Raw genomic sequence first — 19752 nt, 5'->3', positions numbered from 1 at the left:
GTCAGTTGTTTCACTAAGTAACAAAGAATTTATATCGAACAAAATATAAGTCATCCAATAGAAAACTGTTTGGTGTTTTACAATATTGTAATTGATTTGTTCTTTACTGCCTAAATTATATACTGACTTATTTGAACTTCAGTTACAGACATTTTAGTATTGCTTGCTATATACGTTTTATAGTTTTTTTCTCCTGATCTTTTTTATGATCTTTTTTATGATAATCATTGTATGATAATCTTTTTAACATTAGTATATTCTTTCTATAAATAAAGTCCACTCAGAATATATATATCTGTATTAAAGAAAAGTAAGATAAAAGATGTTTATAGAGTTACTGTTATAAAAGTATGTATAAGATTGATAGTAATGTGTTACACCTGAATATATGATGTGAACAATCAGTGCGTATAAAAAGACATCGCTGGAGACACTGACCACACCCCCTGACGAAGTCATACAGTGACGAAACGCGTTGGGCGTGGCCTAAACGAAGATGTGTTCTTTCCAACTAAGAACACTTGTTCCGTAAGCTGAGACGCTGACCTGATAATTGTTGCATGCCGGCAACCTGAGAGACGAACCGCTGTGAGAGACACTGGATACAGCGCTTTCGAGTTCCATGAGCCGGTGATTTTAAACCTTGATGTATGTGAGCCTGTTACTTGTAGTAAATCTACTTTATATCTTGATTCACTGAGTGCGCCTTCATCATTCTTTTTCAGTTTACATTAACAGTGTGGTTACACTGTTTAGAAGAGCTAGCACCGACATCAGAAATTACATACGGACTGTATGGACTTTTAAGGACGTTAACATTGATTGCACAACCTCCTTCTTCTTGCAAATTATATATATATATATATATATATATATATATATACATACATACATACACACATATATATATATACATACACACACACATATACATATACATATATATATATATATATATATATATATATATATAGAGAGAGAGAGAGAGAGAGAGAGAGAGAGAGAGAGAGAGAGAGAGAGAGAGAGATTTAAATTAGTTTAATGCACTCACTTCAAATGTCACAGAATATGTATAGTGGATTTTAATAACTCCAGTTTGTGTATTCTTAATTTCCATTGGAGGCCCGGAGCAGTCGGGTTTGTCGTCATGTGTATGCTTGAAGCTGAAGTAAAATAGAATGGACACCATCAACAAAGCTGTAAACCATAAGGATATTGCACATTCATGACAACTTAATGCAAGTCTAGGAAATAATGAATATTAGTAAGGGGGGTATCCAACAGAGAAACAGGCTTTTATTGCAATTTTTTCTGATGAGATATCCAATCAGCACCCTTTCCTTGTGCAAAAATGGGATTCTGGTACTTGCCAATAAATCGTTTTCTCTGAAGCCACAGGAGACACTGGAACATGCTGACACTGGGGTATAGATGGGTGGCTATAGGGAGCCTAGTACGTTGAATCTTAAGAAGTATTAAAGCTCTTCCCCCTCTATCACCCGTCAGCCTTCAATTAAGAATGAGCCGAGAGGACAGGGAAAAAAAAAAAAAAAACTAGAACGAGGAGAGAGAAGAACACACAGTAACAAACCATCAAACCTGAACAATGTGTCCAGTGTCCCCTTGGGCTTCAGAGAAAAGGATTTATCGGTAAGTACCAAATTACCATTTTCTCAGGCAGGAACTAGGGGACACTGGGGCATTCCAAAAGTTTCCCCCTTGGGCGGGAGAGCGCTGAGGAACCTGCAAAACTAAGCAGCCAAACCTAGAAGCTGAAGCGGCAAATGTGTCAAACTTGTAACACTTAACAAAAAGTATGAATCCAAGACCAGATTGCAGCCAGGCAAAGCTGAGTCATGGTGGCCCAAGACTGGAAGCCCACGATGCCCCAACAGAACTTGTGGAGTGAGGAGAAATCAACATCGGAGGCCATTGAGCCTGGTCAAGGCCCGATGAATCGTCAATTAAATCCACAGCGCCAAGATCTGCTTCATAGCTGGCCACCCTCTGTGAGGTGCATCATAAAGAATGAACAAAAGCATCAGATTTACGTAAAGGCGCCGTTCTGGCCACATAAATCTTCAAAGCCCGAACCATATCAAGAGAAGAAGGCATACCCGAATCATCCCGTAAAGACGGGACCACAATAGGCTGGTTGATATGAAAGGGCGAAACAACTTTTGGAAGAAAAAAAAAAAAAAAGAAGAAGAGACTAATGCGTCCTCAATTCTGCTGTCTTCATGGAAGATTAGGTAAGGTGATCTACAGGACAATGCACTTAACTCAGAAACCCTCTGAGCCGAAAGCCAAGGCTAGTAAAAACACTGTCTTTCATACAAGGTATTTCCGATCCACATCTTCCAGAGGCTCAAAAAAACCGGACTGGAGGAAGTCAAACACGAGATTCAAGTGGTGGTACAAACTAAGGCTGTACTCTGAGAACTCCTTGTAAGAAAGTCTGGAAAAATATGGGCGATGCGGAAACTTGTACATTCATAGATCCTACACAGAGTCCTGAATCCAATCCTGCTTAAAGAGAAAAAAAAAAACAGATAAAGGGACAGACGAAAGGACCCTGTTGGAAACCTTTTATGTTCACACCAAGCCACATAAGATCGCCATATGCAATGGTAAGGGGCTGCTGTAACCGGTTTCCTCACACGCATTGTGGGAATCACTGCATCTGGAATCCCGTGATGACTTAAGATGTCGGCCTAAACAGCAACCTCGGTAAATCGGGTGAACTAAAGGACTCTGTTGTAACAGATCCGGACGTAGAGATAGTGTCGTCCACCAGAAGGGAGCACAGTTCTGAGAACCAGGCCCTCCGAGGCCAATCGGCAGCTACCAGAAGCACCGTGGTCGATTCTCAATTGATTCTCTTGAGAACTCGAGGAAACAGCGGTAAAGGTGGAAATAGGTAGATGAGGTTGTATGGCCAAGGAACAGTTTGAGCATCCAACGCTTCTGCTTGAGGGTCCCATGTTCTGGACACATACCAAGGAAGTTGATGATCCAGTCTGGACGCCATGAGGTCCACTTGTGGGCAACCCCACCATGGCACTAGAGTTCTGAACACCTCTGGATGAAGAGCCCATTCTCCCTAATGAAGATCCTGCCGACTGAAGTAGTCTGCGAAAAGGAATAGGTGACCGATGATCGTTGCTTTTTTTCAAACAAAATTATGTCAGATGAACCCAGTGCTACTGTGACAGGTATGTTTAATACATGTTGTACTGCCACAAAAAGAGGGGCTCTACCCCCTGTGCAGAATCCTATGGATAAATCATCTGATTCCAAAAGTTCAACTAACTCCCGGTCATCTTCATCTGCCTCGTCTTGAGACATGAGTTCCTTCCCTGACTCATCCGATTGGAGGATCTGAGGCAATAATCTCTGTTTGTTGGTCGTAAGGATGCCCTAACCTGATTCATAGAGGGATCCAGAAGTTTTGTCAGACCTTCCACCTACCTGAAAAGATTAGCTACCCAAGTTGGCTTTGTAGCTCTGGGACCCTGTGTGGGGTCAACTTACTCATGAGCCTTTAACAACGCAGCCAGTTCAGAATTTAACTGCAACATAGTTCCTGAGAGAGCCCATCGTCCAAGGGCGGTGGGGGGAGGGGAGGGGGGGGGGGAGAAAGATAGTGTCCTAAGATGAGCTAGACTGGCTCATCTCTGCAGCACAAGTTTCACACAAGGAAGAATCATCTGTGTGACCTTTTTTATTACATTTGGAGCATACAAACAATTTTTGAGATACCTTAGCAGTTAGCCAGTCATTGTAAAGGCTGAGACCCACACATTGCACTCACTCACAGATTGAGCAGTACAGACCAACAGATAGCTAGGCAGGAAGGATAGAGGGAGGTATGAATAATAATATTAATATAATATTCTGACTCCCTATATAAAAGCTCTACTAGCTACCAGAGCCTATAACCCTGTATGTCAGGATCTGCAGTTTAGAAGCAGGTGGTTGTAAAATGTGCCTATTACATGTGCCTATTACCAGTGAAGAGAGAGGGAGAAAAGTAACAATTGTTAGCTAGGCAGGCAGAAGCCCACTCTCAACTGGCTCAGACCCCCCCCACCCATTTAACTGCCAATGTCTTATGGGGACCAGCAATAGCTCCTACTACCTGCTGGGCACCCCCAATAAATTGTATCCTTTAAATATACCGCCGCCAGCGCTCCCGTACCAAGACAGCGCTGACCCCGCTTACTGTACCCCCTGTACCTTGTCCGCAGCCATCACGTGTCTTCCAAGGCTGACCGCAGCTGAGCAGTCGCTCCTCTCTTCCCGCTGTGCACGCGAGGAGAGGAAGCAATGTGTGTGTGTGTGTGTGTGTGGGGGCGGCTTTCACAGTGTGCTGTCTTCCGGCTGTGTGCTCATTGCGGCGGGGGAAGATTAAGGAGCACTGTAACAAACCAACACTGTCTTATTCAGTCCCTCAGGAGTGTGGTCCATTGTGGAGGCAATGGCAGTGCTTCTCAGATAAACACTGTACTCTGAAAGTGCAGCAAATAAAGACCCGGACCCCACTTCTCTAATAAGTGGGCAAGGGCTTCTCAAGAGGATAGTTAGGCAAAAGTAAAGTAAAAACAAAATTAAAATAGAAAGTAAAGAATTAAAGCTGGAGCTCAGCCTGATGTGCCCGACTCCCTCTGCACATTTCTAAAACTGAGTGCTGATAGGGGATAGAAGTGAAGGAGCATTAACACTTAAGATTTAAAGTGCCAGGTTCCCTATAGCCACCCATCTATAGCCCAGTGTCGGCATATTCCAGTGTCCCCTAGTGGCTGACAGAGAAAAATGGTCCATTTTCAAGCAAAAACACGCGGGATCTGGGATAAGTTCCCAGACCCATGTATTTTCGTAGCCGTGATCGCGAAAATAAGAATTTACTTACCGATAATTCTATTTCTCGGAGTCCGTAGTGGATGCTGGGGTTCCTGAAAGGACCATGGGGAATAGCGGCTCCGCAGGAGACAGGGCACAAAAAGTAAAGCTTTAGGATCAGGTGGTGTGCACTGGCTCCTCCCCCTATGACCCTCCTCCAAGCCTCAGTTAGGATACTGTGCCCGGACGAGCGTACACAATAAGGAAGGATTTTGAATCCCGGGTAAGACTCATACCAGCCACACCAATCACACTGTACAACCTGTGATCTGAACCCAGTTAACAGTATGATAACAGCGGAGCCTCTGAAAAGATGGCTCACAACAATAATAACCCGATTTTTGTAACTATGTACAAGTATTGCAGATAATCCGCACTTGGGATGGGCGCCCAGCATAAACTACGGACTCCGAGAAATAGAATTATCGGTAAGTAAATTCTTATTTTCTCTATCGTCCTAGTGGATGCTGGGGTTCCTGAAAGGACCATGGGGATAATACCAAAGCTCCCAAACGGGCGGGAGAGTGCGGATGACTCTGCAGCACCGAATGAGAGAACTCCAGGTCCTCCTTAGCCAGGGTATCAAATTTGTAGGATTTTACCAACGTGTTTGCCCCTGACTAAATAGCCGCTCGGCAAAGTTGTAAAGCCGAGACCCCTCGGGCAGCCGCCCAAGATAAGCCCACCTTCCTTGTGGAATGGGCATTTACATATTTTGGCTGTGGCAGGCCTGCCACAGAATGTGCAAGCTGAATTGTATTACACATCCAACTAGCAATAGTCTGCTTAGAAGCAAGAGCACCCAGTTTGTTGGGTGCATACAGGATAACAGCAAGTCAGTTTTCCTGACTCCAGCCGTCCTGGAACCTATATTTACAGGGCCCTGACAACATCTAGCAACCTGGAGTCCTCCAAGTCCCTAGCAGGCGCAAGGCACCAAAATAAGCTGGTTCAGGTGAAACACTGACACCACCTTAGGGAGAGAACTGGGGACGAGTCCGCAGCTCTGCCCTGTCCAAATGGACAACCAGGTATGGGCTTTTTTGAGAAAAAAACCACCAATTTGACACTCGCCTGGTCCAGGCCAGGGCCAAGAGCATGGTCACTTTTCATGTGAGATGCTTCAAATCCACAGATTTGACTGGTTTTAAACCAATGTGATTTGAGGAATCCCAGAACTACGTTGAGATCCCACAGTGCCACTGGAGGCACAAAAGGGGGTTGTATATGCAATACTCCCTTGACAAACTTCTGGACTTCAGGAACTGAAGCCAATTCTTTCTGGAAGAAAATCGACAGGGCCGAAATTTGAACCTTAATGGACCCCAATTTGAGGCCCATAGACACTCCTGTTTGCAGGAAATGCAGGAATCGACCGAGTTGAAATTTCTTCGTGGGGCCTTTCTGGCCTCACACCACGCAACATATTTTTGCCACATGTGGTGATAATGTTGTGCGGTCACCTCCTTTCTGGCTTTGACCAGGGTAGGAATGACCTCTTCCGGAATGCCTTTTTCCCTTAGGATCCGGCGTTCCACCGCCATGCCGTCAAACGCAGCTGCGGTAAGTCTTGGAACAGACATGGTACTTGCTGAAACAAGTCCCTTCTTAGCGGCAGAGGCCATAAGTCCTCTGTGAGCATCTCTTGAAGTTCCGGGTACCAAGTCCTTCTTGGCCAATCCGGAGCCATGAGTATAGTTCTTACTCCTCTACGTCTTATAAGTCTCAGTACCTTAGGTATGAGAAGCAGAGGATGGAACACATACACCGACTGGTACATCCATGGTGTTACCAGAACGTCCACAGCTATTGCCTGAGGGTCTCTTAACCTGGCGCAATACCTGTCCCGTTTTTTGTTCAGACGGGACGCCATCATGTCCACCTTTGGTATTTCCCAACGGTTTACAATCATGTGGAAAACTTCCCGATGAAGTTTCCACTCTGCCGGGTGGAGGTCGTGCCTGCTGAGGAAGTCTGCTTCCCAGTTTCCATTCCCGGAATGAAACACTGCTGACAGTGCTATCACATGATTTTCCGCCCAGCGAAAAGTCCTTGCAGTTTTTGCCATTGCCCTCCTGCTTCTTGTGCCGCCCTGTCTATTTACGTGGGCGACTGCCGTGATGTTTTTCCCACTGGATCAATACCGGCTGACCTTGAAGCAGAGGTCTTGCTAAGCTTAGAGTATTATAAATTTACCCTTAGCTCCAGTATATTTATGTGGAGAAAAGTCTCCAGACTTGATCACACTCCCTGGAAATTTTTTCCTTGTGTGACTGCTCCCCAGCCTCTCGGGCTGGCCTCCGTGGTCACCAGCATCCAATCCTGAATGCCGAATCTGCGGCCCTCTAGAAGATGAGCACTCTGTAACCACCACAGGAGAGACACCCTTGTCCTTGGATATAGGGTTATCCGCTGATGCATCTGAAGATGCGATCCGGACCATTTGTCCAGCAGATCCCACTGAAAAATTCTTGCGTGAAATCTGCCGAATGGAATTGCTTCGTAGGAAGTCACCATCTTTACCAGGACCCTTGTGCAATGATGCACTGATTTTAGGAGGTTCCTGACTAGCTCGGATAACTCCCTGGCTTTCTCTTCCGGGAGAAACACCTTTTTCTGGACTGTGTCCAGAATCATCCCTAGGCACAGCAGACTTGTCGTCGGGATCAGCTGCGATTTTGGAATATTTAGAATCCACCCGTGCTGTTGTAGCAGTATCCGAGATAGTGCTACTCCGACCTCCAACTGTTCCCTGGACTTTGCCCTTATCAGGAGATCGTCCAAGTAAGGGATAATTAAGACGCCTTTTCTTCGAAGAAGAGTCATCATTTCGGCCATTACCTTGGTAAAGACCCGGGGTGCCGTGGACAATCCAAACGGCAGCGTCTGAAACTGATAGTGACAGTTCTGTACCACGAACCTGAGGTACCTTTAGTGAGAAGGGCAAATTTTGGACATGGAGGTAAGCATCCCTGATGTCTCGGGACACTATATAGTCCCCTTCTTCCTGGTTCGTTATCACTGCTCTGAGTGACTCCATCTTGATTTGAACCTTTGTAAGTGTTCAAATTTTTTTAGATTTAGAATAGGTCTCACCTAGCCTTCTGGCTTCAGTACCACAATATAATGTGGAATAATACCCCTTTTCTTGTTGTAGGAGGGGTAATTTGATTATCACCTGCTGGGAATACAGCTTGTGAATTGTTTCCCATACTGCCTCCTTGTCAGAGGGAGACCTTGGTAAACCAGACTTCAGGAGCCTGCGAAGGGGAAACGTCTCGACATTCCAATCTGTACCCCTGGGATACTACATGTAGGATCCAGGGGTCCTGTACGGTCCCAGCGTCATGCTGAGAGCTTGGCAGAAGCGGTGGAACGCTTCTGTTCCTGGGAATGGGCTGCCTGCTGCAGTCTTCTTCCCTTTCCTCTATCCCTGGGCAGATATGACTCTTATAGGGACGAAAGGACTGAGGCTGAAAAGATGGTGTCTTTTTCTGCAGAGATGTGACTTAGGGTAAAAACTGTAAATTTTCCAGCAGTTGCCGTGGCCACCAGGTCCGATGGACCGACCCCAAATAACTCCTCTTCCTTTATACGGCAATACACCTTTGTGCCGTTTGGAATCTGCATCACCTGACCACTGTCGTGTCCATAAACATCTTCTGGCAGATATGGACATCGCACTTACTCTTGATGCCAGAGTGCAAATATCCCTCTGTGCATCTCGCATATATAGAAAATGCATCCTTTAAATGCTCTATAGTCAATAAAATACTGTCCCTGTCAAGGGTATCAATATTTTTAGTCAGGGAATCCGACCAAGCCACCCCAGCTCTGCACATCCAGGCTGAGGCGATCGCTGGTCGCAGTATAACACCAGTATGTGTGTATATACTTTTTATGATATTTTCCAGCCTCCTGTCAGCTGGCTCCTTGAGGACGGCCCTATCTATAGACGGTACCGCCACTTGTTTTGATAAGCGTGTGAGCGCCTTATCCACCCTAAGGGGTGTTTCCCAACGCGCCCTAACTTCTGGCGGGAAAGGGTATACCGCCCATAATTTTCTATCGGGGGGAACCCACGCATCATCACACACTTCATTTAATTTATCTGATTCAGGAAAAACTACGGTAGTTTTTTCACATCCCACATAATACCCTCTTTTGTGGTACTTGTAGTATCAGAAATATGTAACACCTCCTTCATTGCCCTTAACGTGTGGCCCTAATAAGGAATACGTTTGTTTATTCACCGTCGACACTGGATTCAGTGTCCGTGTCTGTGTCGACCGACTAAAGTAAACGGGCGTTTTAAAACCCCTGACGGTGTTTCTGAGACGTCTGGACCGGTACTAATTGTTTGTCGGCCGTCTCATGTCGTCAACCGACCTTGCAGCGTGTTGACATTATCACGTAATTCCCTAAATAAGCCATCCATTCCGGTGTCGACTCCCTAGAGAGTGACATCACCATTACAGGCAATTGCTCCGCCTCCTCACCAACATCGTCCTCATACATGTCGACACACACGTACCGACACACAGCACACACACAGGGAATGCTCTGATAGAGGACAGGACCCACTAGCCCTTTGGAGAGACAGAGGGAGAGTTTGCCAGCACACACCAAAAACGCTATAATTATATAGGGACAACCTTATATAAGTGTTTTCCCTTATAGCATCTTTTATATATTTCTAACGCCAAATTAGTGCCCCCCCTCTCTGTTTTAACCCTGTTTCTGTAGTGCAGTGCAGAGCCTGGGAGCCTTCCCTCCAGCCTTTCTGTGAGGGAAAATGGCGCTGTGTGCTGAGGACATAGGCCCCGCCCCTTTTTCGGCGGGCTCGTCTCCCGCTCTTTAATGGATTCTGGCAGGGGTTAAATATCTCCATATAGCCCCCGGAGGCTATATGTGAGGTATTTTTAGCCAAAAAAGGTTTTCATTTGCCTCCCAGGGCGCCCCCCTCCCAGCGCCCTGCACCCTCAGTGACTGCCGTGTGAAGTGTGCTGAGCGGAAATGGCGCACAGCTGCAGTGCTGTGCGCTACCTTAAGAAGACTGAGGAGTCTTCTGCCGCCGATTCTGGACCTCTTCTCGTTTCAGCATCTGCAAGGGGGCCGGCGGCGAGGCTCCGGTGACCATCCAGGCTGTACCTGTGATCGTCCCTCTGGAGCTAATGTCCAGTAGCCAAAGAAGCCAATCCATCCTGCACACAGGTGAGTTCACTTCTTCTCCCCTAAGTCCCTCGTTGCAGTGATCCTGTTGCCAGCAGGACTCACTGTAAAATAAAAAACCTAAGCTAAACTTTTCTAAGCAGCTCTTTAGGAGAGCCACCTAGATTGCACCCTTCTCGGCCGGGCACAAAAATCTAACTGAGGCTTGGAGGAGGGTCATAGCGGGAGGAGCCAGTGCACACCACCTGATCCTAAAGCTTTACTTTTTGTGCCCTGTCTCCTGCGGAGCCGCTATTCCCCATGGTCCTTTCAGGAACCCCAGCATCCACTAGGACGATAGAGAAAACGGTCGTTTATTCGTTTGTTTTTTCCTCTCGTCTTGGGCAGATGAAAAAAATCCATCATAAATGCCGGCTTACATGGCTAATTGGATAGCCCCTGAGGGATCAATTAGCTGTGGTAAATTGCTGCAGCTAACTGGACACTGGCCTAAGTCTATGTTCTTAATGATAAAACCTAAACGGTATACAAGTAAGATTGATTTATAGACAAAGCTATCTGGTACTTATCGCTTGCATCACCACAACCATCATACAGGCTATTACTGAATGTAACTACAGGTTGAGTATCCCATATCCAAATATTCCGAAATATGGAATATTCCGAAATACGGAATATTCCGAAATACGGATTTTTTTGAGTGAGACTGAGATAGTGAAACCTTTGTTTTCTGATGGCTCAATGTAAACAAACTTTGTTTAATACACAAAGTAATTAAAAATATTGTATTAAATGACCTTCAGGCTGTGTGTATAAGGTGTATATGAAACATAAATGAATTGTGTGAATGTACACACACTTTGTTTAATGCACAAAGTTATTAAAAATATTGTCTAAAACGACCTTCAGGCTGTGTGTATAAGGTGTATATGAAACAGAAATGTATTCTGTGCTTAGACTAGAGTCCCATCACCATGATATCTCATTATGTTATGCAATTATTCCAAAATACGGAAAAATCCGATATCCAAAATAGCTCTGGTCCCAAGCATTTTGGATAAGGGATACTCAACCTGTATTAGCAAGGGGAGGACTCCCCCTGACTCTCCTGCTCTGTATGGGATTGCATCCAGTATGAGAACCATTAATTAGTGACGCAAGCAGTGACCTTAAATGCGTACTGCTGACTGCATTAAGTGAACATCAATGAACCATACCATGCACTAAAAGAATGGCTAAGGTAAGGGTCTAATTTTCCTTGCAGAGACTGATTCCAGGCAGGCTAGGAGATGTAGAGATGGAATAGCTTCACACTTACCAGATTCTCAAAGTGGCCAGACTTCTGCCTAAGGCCTCTATAACCCCATGGTTACAGTGTCTCTCAGTAAGATGGAGAAACCAAGATGATGCTATATTTCACCCTCGATATGACCAATTTTGTTCCCATAGCTTCTGAGTTTAGGCTACTACACAAAGATGTGACTAAGGGGGTTATCTGGAATTGTTAGCAAAACAAAAATGTTAGCAACTGGGCAAATCCATGTTGAACTGCAGGTGGGGTAGATGTAACATGTGCAGAGAGAGAAAGCTTTGGGTGGGTTATATTGTTTCTGTGCAGAGTAAATACTGGCTGCTTTATTTTTACACTGCATTTTAGATTTCAGTTAGAACACACCACACCCAAACCTAACTCTTTGTGCACATGTTATATCTGCCCCACCTACTGTGCCACAGGTTTTGCCCAATTGCTAACTTTTTTGGTTTGCTAACAACTCTGAATAAACCCCTAAATGTATTTTACAAAAACTAATATTTTGTTATGAATGATGGGCAGCAGATCTCTGGCTTTCCTGGTGCTGAAATAGGTCATAGCAATTAAGCATGAGCGTTTGCTATTTACACACTGAAATGAAATGAAATGTCTAGCTATAAGGGATGGAGTTCATGCTGCCAGATGTACACTGTATATCTAACTGGATGTTGATGGTTTAGGACAGGGCCATATAGTGATTTGCTCTACATAAAATTGTGAATTTCCAAAAAGGCTTTGACAAATCTGCCAAGAATCCTATTCTATTTCAAAGGCATGTGCGGCTACTAGTGACAGTATACATATGGAAGTAAAATAGACTGGTAAATGGTAACAGGCACTTAACAGCTTACCTTCTGGGTTCTAGTTTAGCAGCTACTAATCGTGCTTCGTGTCCTTCATTCTCAACAATATGGTAAAAGATTGTTATGTCCACATGATTGAAGATATAAAATGTATCTCTCTCGTGAAATTCAGACTGTGTATACAATAAAAAGTAGTTATTTAAGCACCAATATTAATTTTAATCTGCCTGACAGCAGTAATTTAACAATAACCTCAGATCTTTGCATTTGGCCTTTGCAAAGAACTCCACCATGGCACTCTGCCTTTGCAAAGAAAACCACAGGGGACAGTAAGGGAACTACATTGTATTTTTTTACTTTTATTACTTAAGAAATGTGTACAAATAAACATTTTACAGGACATTTCCCCCTTGTTTTTCAAATAAATAAATTGGGGGAGAGCAGTGTAAAAGAAAAAAGAAAAAAGTTAGTGGTTGGGGAGGAAGAGGGAAATACAGAGTACAGGCACAGAACAAAAACAACCATCAAGATCTATTCTAAGAGTAGGATTTTTGTACTGTAAAATCCCTTTTTCCGATTCAATGGGGGGACCCTGGAGTTATACTGGGTTATAGATGGTGGTGTTGGGAGCCTGGCACTTTAAATCCTAGATAATTTGAAACTTTGCTCCTCCCCCTCTATACCCCACCTGACCTCAGTTTATATTTAACTATACCCAAGTAGAGACTGAGAACCACAGAGCAGAAAAAAAGTAAACACGTGAAAACCTTCCTGCAACCAAGGAAAGAAACTCTAGATGAGAGGAAACCAAGAACAAAACACAACAAATATAACCCAAACAAAGCTGAAATACAGAACAGCGCAGTGATGACGCCCAGTGTCTGCCCTGTAATCTGAGTAAGGGATTTTTCTGGTAAGTACAAAAATCCAGTCTTTTCCTTCAGCAGTGTGGCGGAACCACTGGCCCCCAGCCTTGAAGGCTGGTATTTGTGGTGACTAAGGACCTTAATCAGCATGGAACGATGCTGCGACCCGAAACATGACGAGTAGCCGCCTGCCTAGCAGAGGGCTACCCTAAGCATGCAACAGCATCGTCGTCGTGCAATGCTTTCACATGTTCGCAGGGGGGGGGGGGGGGGGGTGGACCCGGCATGTGGGGCGGACTTGCCCTGTGCTGGGCGCCCCTCCGCATGTCAGTGTAATGGATCATGGATGCGCGATTTTTAGCACACTATGATCAACTCTGAATTAGGCCCTAAGGTCCATTCCTAAATAGTGAACAGACAACACAGGCTAAGATGGCAGTGCAACCAGAGATGAGACAAACGGGTCTGAGGAGAGCGGTGAATCCTTCTAGACAGATAAAGATGTGATCTTCTCCACTTGAACAGCAGGTCCAAATGGAACTTGCTGCACTGAACTGCCTCGAAGGAAGATACTAGCTTTCCTAGACAGTGGACATACAGGTTAATAGATAACCACTTCTTCAAAAGAGAGAGTCAGTTTTACCAAAGACTGAATCCCTAAAATCTTTTATGGAGGAAGAGAGATCCTTTGACGGGATGTGTCAAATCACATGCCCAGGAACAGCAGACCCTGGGATGGCATAAGGTTGGATTTTTTTTAATTCACTATCCACCCATGGGATATAAGCATCTGATGAGATAAAGGTACACGAGACCGGAGTATCTATGCTGACGGAACCCTTATAAAGCAATCATTACTCCCTGTTCGCAAATATGAGCTACAATTATGGCCATCACTTTGTTAAAAGCCTGCTGGGTGGAGTCAAGACCAAAGGGCAGTGCTCTGAGCTGAAAGTGAGAGTCTCGAATGGCAAATTGCAGAAAAGCTGGGTGAGGTTTCCAAATGGGAACATAAAGATAAGTGTCTAAAATATTAAATGGCACTATGAACTTACCTGCTTCCATACTCACCAAGCATAGGGACTCCATCTTGTACTTCTGATATTTCAGATGCACATTTAGGAACTTGAGATTTAGAATTGGTCAAATAAAGCCATCTGGCTTTGGGACCAAAAAGATTTGAATAAAAACCCAATATATCAGAGTTTACAGAACTGGCATGATGACCTATGTGGACAGGAGGAGTTTTTCCACTGCCTGAGCAAGGCTTCTCTGTTTTTGAGGAGAGCTTGGAAGACTGGTGGTGAAGAAAATGGAAAGCCAAACAAACTGCATCCTGTACTCTACTGAAATAACGTTCCGAACCCAAACATCTGAACAAGTCTTGAACCAAACGCCCTGAAAAGGAAAGCGACCGCCCACCATAGGATCCCCTATGTGGGCAGGGAGCCCATCACTTGGCTGGCTTTTCAGCTGGTATGGGGTCCTGTCAACGGGAAGGCCAGGCTTGGAGTCTTCTAGTATTTCCGCCCCTGGAGGATGGCGGCTGGCCTGTTTTTGGTCATGACTTAATAGACAATCGAAAGGAAGGTCCCAAATAAGATTTTTAGGGGGCGGGCGGGCAAAAGGAAGGAAGGAAGGAAGGAAGGAAGATTTCCCGCAAGTAGCTAATGCAATTATCTTATCCAAACCAAGACCAAACAGAATTTCTCCACAATATAGAAGAGTTGCTAAGTACCGCTTAGATTCAGAGTTCATCCTGCCAGGATCGAAGCCAAAGAGTCTGTCAGCCCGCAACCGCCAAGGTGGACACATTTGAGCAAACCTGATCTGCATCTAAAGCAGCTTCCCACAAGTAGCAGACTCTGATGTGTTCTGCAAGAGGATTCAGGTCCGCTCTAGGAGAACCGGAGCGAAAACGTACCAGAAGGTTTTCCCATTTTTCCAATGCTGTTTACCCATGCAGATACCTAAATGGGCCTTAAAGAAATACCAGAAGACATGTAAATGGATTTTAGTGTAGCTTCCAATTTACAAAAACAGTCCCTGAGACGTGGATCCCAGAACATTAATAGTGGTCTTTTTGGACAACATGGAAATTGATGGATCCACCAAAGGAGGAGATTCCCACTTAGACCTGTCCACTGGGGCAATGGATAAAATGAGAACAATCACAGGGACAACTGCAACTTTCAGTCCAGGTGAGCCCAAGCTCCAGCAAGTAAGTCTTGTGCAGAGGAAGAAAAGGTTACCAGCCGTTTCTTCTTCCTTTTGAAAAGGGACACTGCCTGGGTTTCTGAAGAATCTGATATAATCAAAACCTGGCTTCTGCCCCCTCCTCCTACTTTACTGAAACAAAGTCCTGGTCTGAGTCTCCTAGACAGTCCTCTTCTCCTTGCCAAGAGATTTCAGAATTTGAGTCCTCCAGGACTCCAGAATTGCGGGTAGCCACCTCTTCTGAGCAGTGGTCTAGTGCGGACATCCAGTGTCTGGATGAACTATACAGTACCTTCTACAAAGTGGAGTAAACTTGGACAAACCCTTTGACAGAACGATTTAAGCCCGGCTTCCAGGCTGGCTCAAGTTGCAAAGCGGTTCCTCACTAAACCGGCATCCCTGAACCCACCGGTAAAACAGAAGGAGGAAGCTGTTTAGCAGCTGATAATGGCAAAGGCAACTCAGACAAGGCTCCCGCTAGGGTTGCCACCTGGGCTGGCGTGTCTACATGAGAAGGAGCACTTGCCAGGGCAGACAGACTGGGTCTCTACCGCACTTGAGCCGCATACTGCCCCCCAGTCCGTGCCTTTTTCTGGGGCAGAACCTGCTCTTACTCTTATCAGACATCTGTGCAAGGGAAAAGAAACGGTAACACAAACAGATACAATCCAGCAATGCACCTTATACAGTACACTCTACTGGTGTGCCAAGAAATTATGTACTTCGGACTTCCCAATACTGAAACACCCCAGAGTACCGAAGAGTAAAGGAAAAATCACAGCACACGCAAACAGTTAACTGCTACATGTCCAGCTGAGTTTTCCCCAACCAGACTGTGAAACTGAAAAACTTCTCAGTAAGAAATTTTCCTTCAGTGTAACTCACAGTTCCCCTGTACAGAGGAGGAGAAGCGGTAGCCAGATGAAGTATATCTGGCTACTGCTGTCTGTGGGTAAATGACAGGCAGGCTGTACATAGAAGCGTGCCACACAGAAGGGAGAGCGGACTAACTTCTCCCCTGTCAGGCTGACAGACAGGCTGCAGCACTAATGGGAGGAGTCCATACAGCCAGAGAAAGCTTTTAGTGCAGCTCCCGAACAAAAGCAAACCAGATGAACTGCCAATGTTAAGCCCTGCCCCCATCCGCAGCTCTTAATTTGAAAATGGCCGCTTAAGTAAAAAACAAACAAAAAAAACCCCCAAAACAGTGAGCTGCGGCTGGTATCCCTAGCTAGCCACTGCACAGCCCCACTTTTAAACGGGCTGAGGACGCACAACCGCTACTTGTTTGCTGGAGACCTGTCCCCTGCTAGTTAGAGGATGGGTGCTGCTTACATCAGACCAGACCCTCCAGTGCGCGACGGAGCTACAGTGCCAGAAGGCTCTGTGCCCAGGGACCCAGACACACCTGTGCCAGGGGCCTCTGGAGGATCCCTTGCTGCAGGCAGACCACATCAGTGGTCAGTCTGCCCAGGGGGATGTGAAAAAAGGAAAAGTTATAGAAACAAAAATAGGCTACAAGCAGTCCAAACACTCCTAAAGGGGAGAGGCCAAGATTCAAATTATCAAGGTTTTAAAGTGCCAGGCTCACAAAACCAGTCTATACCCACAAGTAATTCCAGTGTACCCCATGGCAGAACGAAAAAAAATCAAGTACTTGTTCAGCCAAACAAAAATGTAAAATGAGTAAAGGAAAACAAAATTCCAATGTTCTGATACGCTCTATAAGCATTACAACCCTAATATAGCAATGATATGCCATACAGCTTGGAGGCTCATAGTGCAGTCTGAATTGCAAGGAACCCAGAGGCAATCGCAAGAATACTTGTTTTTTTAAACAGCACTGAGATTGAACTGGTGGCTAAATCCTAGTAAAAAAATAAGAATTTACTTACCGATAATTCTATTTCTCGTAGTCCGTAGTGGATGCTGGGGACTCCGTCAGGACCATGGGGAATAGCGGCTCCGCAGGAGACAGGGCACAAAAATAAAGCTTTAGGATCAGGTGGTGTGTACTGGCTCCTCCCCCTATGACCCTCCTCCAAGCCTCAGTTAGGATACTGTGCCCGGACGAGCGTACACAATAAGGAAGGATATTGAACCCCGGGTAAGACTCATACCAGCCACACCAATCACACCGTATAACTTGTGATCTGAACCCAGTTAACAGTATGATAAACGTAGGAGCCTCTGAACAGACGGCTCACAACAAATAACAACCCGATTTTTTTGTAACAATAACTATGTACAAGTATTGCAGACAATCCGCACTTGGGATGGGCGCCCAGCATCCACTACGGACTACGAGAAATAGAATTATCGGTAAGTAAATTCTTATTTTTTCTAACGTCCTAAGTGGATGCTGGGGACTCCGTCAGGACCATGGGGATTATACCAAAGCTCCCAAACGGGCGGGAGAGTGCGGATGACTCTGCAGCACCGAATGAGAGAACTCAAGGTCCTCCTCAGCCAGGGTATCAAATTTGTAGAATTTTGCAAACGTATTTGCCCCTGACCAAGTAGCAGCTCGGCAGAGTTGTAATGCCGAGACTCCCCGGGCAGCCGCCCAGGATGAGCCCACTTTCCTTGTGGAATGGGCCTTGACAGATTTAGGTTGTGGCAAGCCTGCCACAGAATGTGCAAGTTGAATTGTGCTACAAATCCAACGAGCAATCGTCTGCTTAGAAGCAGGAGCACCCATCTTGTTGGGTGCATACAATATAAGCAGTGAGTCAGACTTTCTGACTCCCGCCGTTCTTGAAATATATATTTTCAATGCCCGGACCACGTCCAACAACTTGGAATCCTCCAACTCGTTAGTAGCCGCAGGCACCACAATAGGCTGGTTCAGGTGAAACGCTGACACCACCTTAGGCAGAAAATGAGGACGCGTCCGCAGTTCTGCCCTGTCCGTATGGAAAATCAGATATGGGCTCTTATATGATAAAGCCGCCAATTCTGATACTCTCCTGGCTGAAGCCAGGGCCAGTAGCATGGTTACTTTCCATGTGAGATACTTCAGCTCCACCGATTTGAGCGGCTCAAACCAATGGGATTTTAGAAAATCCAAGACTACATTAAGATCCCACGGTGCCACTGGGGGCACAACCGGGGGCTGTATATGTAGTACTCCTTTTACAAAGGTCTGGACTTCAGGAACTGAAGCCAATTCTTTCTGGAAGAAAATCGACAGGGCCGAAATTTGAACCTTAATGGACCCCAATTTGAGGCCCATAGACAATCCTGTTTGCAGGAAATGTAGGAATCGACCCAGTTGAAATTCCTCCGTGGGGGCCTTCCTGGCCTCACACCACGCAACATATTTTCTCCAAATGCAGTGATAATGTTGTGCAGTCACCTCCTTCCTGGCTTTTACCAGTGTAGGAATGACCTCTTCCGGAATGCCTTTTTCCTTTAGAATTCGGCGTTCAACCGCCATGCCGTCAAACGCAGCCGCGGTAAGTCTTGGAATAGACACGGTCCCTGCTGAAGCAGGTCCCGTCTTAGAGGTAGAGGCCACGGATCCTCCGTGAGCATCTCTTGAAGTTCCGGGTACCAAGTTCTTCTTGGCCAATCCGTAGCCACTAGTATCGTTCTTACTCCCTTCTGCCGTATAATTCTCAGTACTTTTGGTATGAGAGGCAGAGGAGGGAACACATACACTGACTGGAACACCCACGGTGTTACCAGAGCGTCCACAGCTATTGCCTGAGGATCTCTTGACCTGGCGCAATACCTGTCCAGTTTTTTGTTGAGGCGGGACGCCATCATATCCACCATTGGTTTTTCCCAACGGTTCACAATCATGTGGAAGACTTCTGGATGAAGTCCCCACTCTCCTGGGTGTAGATCGTGTCTGCTGAGGAAGTCTGCTTCCCAGTTGTCCACTCCCGGAATGAATACTGCTGACAGTGCTATCACATGATCTTCTGCCCAGCGAAGAATCCTTGCAGCTTCTGCCATTGCTGTCCTGCTTCTTGTGCCGCCCTGTCTGTTTACGTGGGCGACTGCCGTGATGTTGTCCGACTGGATCAACACCGGCTGACCCTGAAGCAGGGGTTTTGCCAGACTTAGAGCATTGTAAATCGCTCTTAGCTCCAGTATATTTATGTGAAGAGACATCTCCAGGCTTGACCATACTCCCTGGAAGTTTCTTCCTTGTGTGACCGCTCCCCAGCCTCTCAGACTGGCATCCGTGGTCACCAGGACCCAGTCCTGTATGCCGAATCTGCGGCCCTCTAACAGATGAGCACTCTGCAACCACCACAGAAGAGACACCCTTGTCCGTGGCGATAAGGTTATCCGCTGATGCATCTGCAGATGCGATCCGGACCATTTGTCCAGCAGATCCCACTGAAAAGTTCGTGCGTGGAATCTGCCGAATGGAATCGCTTCGTAAGAAGCCACCATCTTTCCCAGGACTCTTGTGCATTGATGTACAGACACTGTCCCTGGTTTTAGGAGGTTCCTGACAAGTTCG

General features: G+C 45.8%; 1 protein-coding gene across 1 annotated transcript in view; it reads right to left on the bottom strand.

Annotated features, from left to right (window-relative positions):
* TM9SF2 (transmembrane 9 superfamily member 2) overlaps positions 1–19752 on the bottom strand; it is a 144796-nt gene that overhangs the window by 30778 nt on the left and 94266 nt on the right. The window contains exons 6-7 of the mRNA XM_063953226.1: positions 12238–12362; positions 1052–1163 (exon numbers count right to left, since the gene is read on the bottom strand). Coding sequence (XP_063809296.1) covers positions 1052–1163; positions 12238–12362 — 237 coding nt within the window. The remainder of the gene's footprint in view (positions 1–1051; positions 1164–12237; positions 12363–19752) is intronic.

The sequence above is a fragment of the Pseudophryne corroboree genome, chromosome 2, assembly GCF_028390025.1.
Source record: "Pseudophryne corroboree isolate aPseCor3 chromosome 2, aPseCor3.hap2, whole genome shotgun sequence".
In the NCBI taxonomy this organism is placed as follows: domain Eukaryota; kingdom Metazoa; phylum Chordata; class Amphibia; order Anura; family Myobatrachidae; genus Pseudophryne; species Pseudophryne corroboree.
This window is presented reverse-complemented; position numbering and strand designations above follow the sequence as displayed.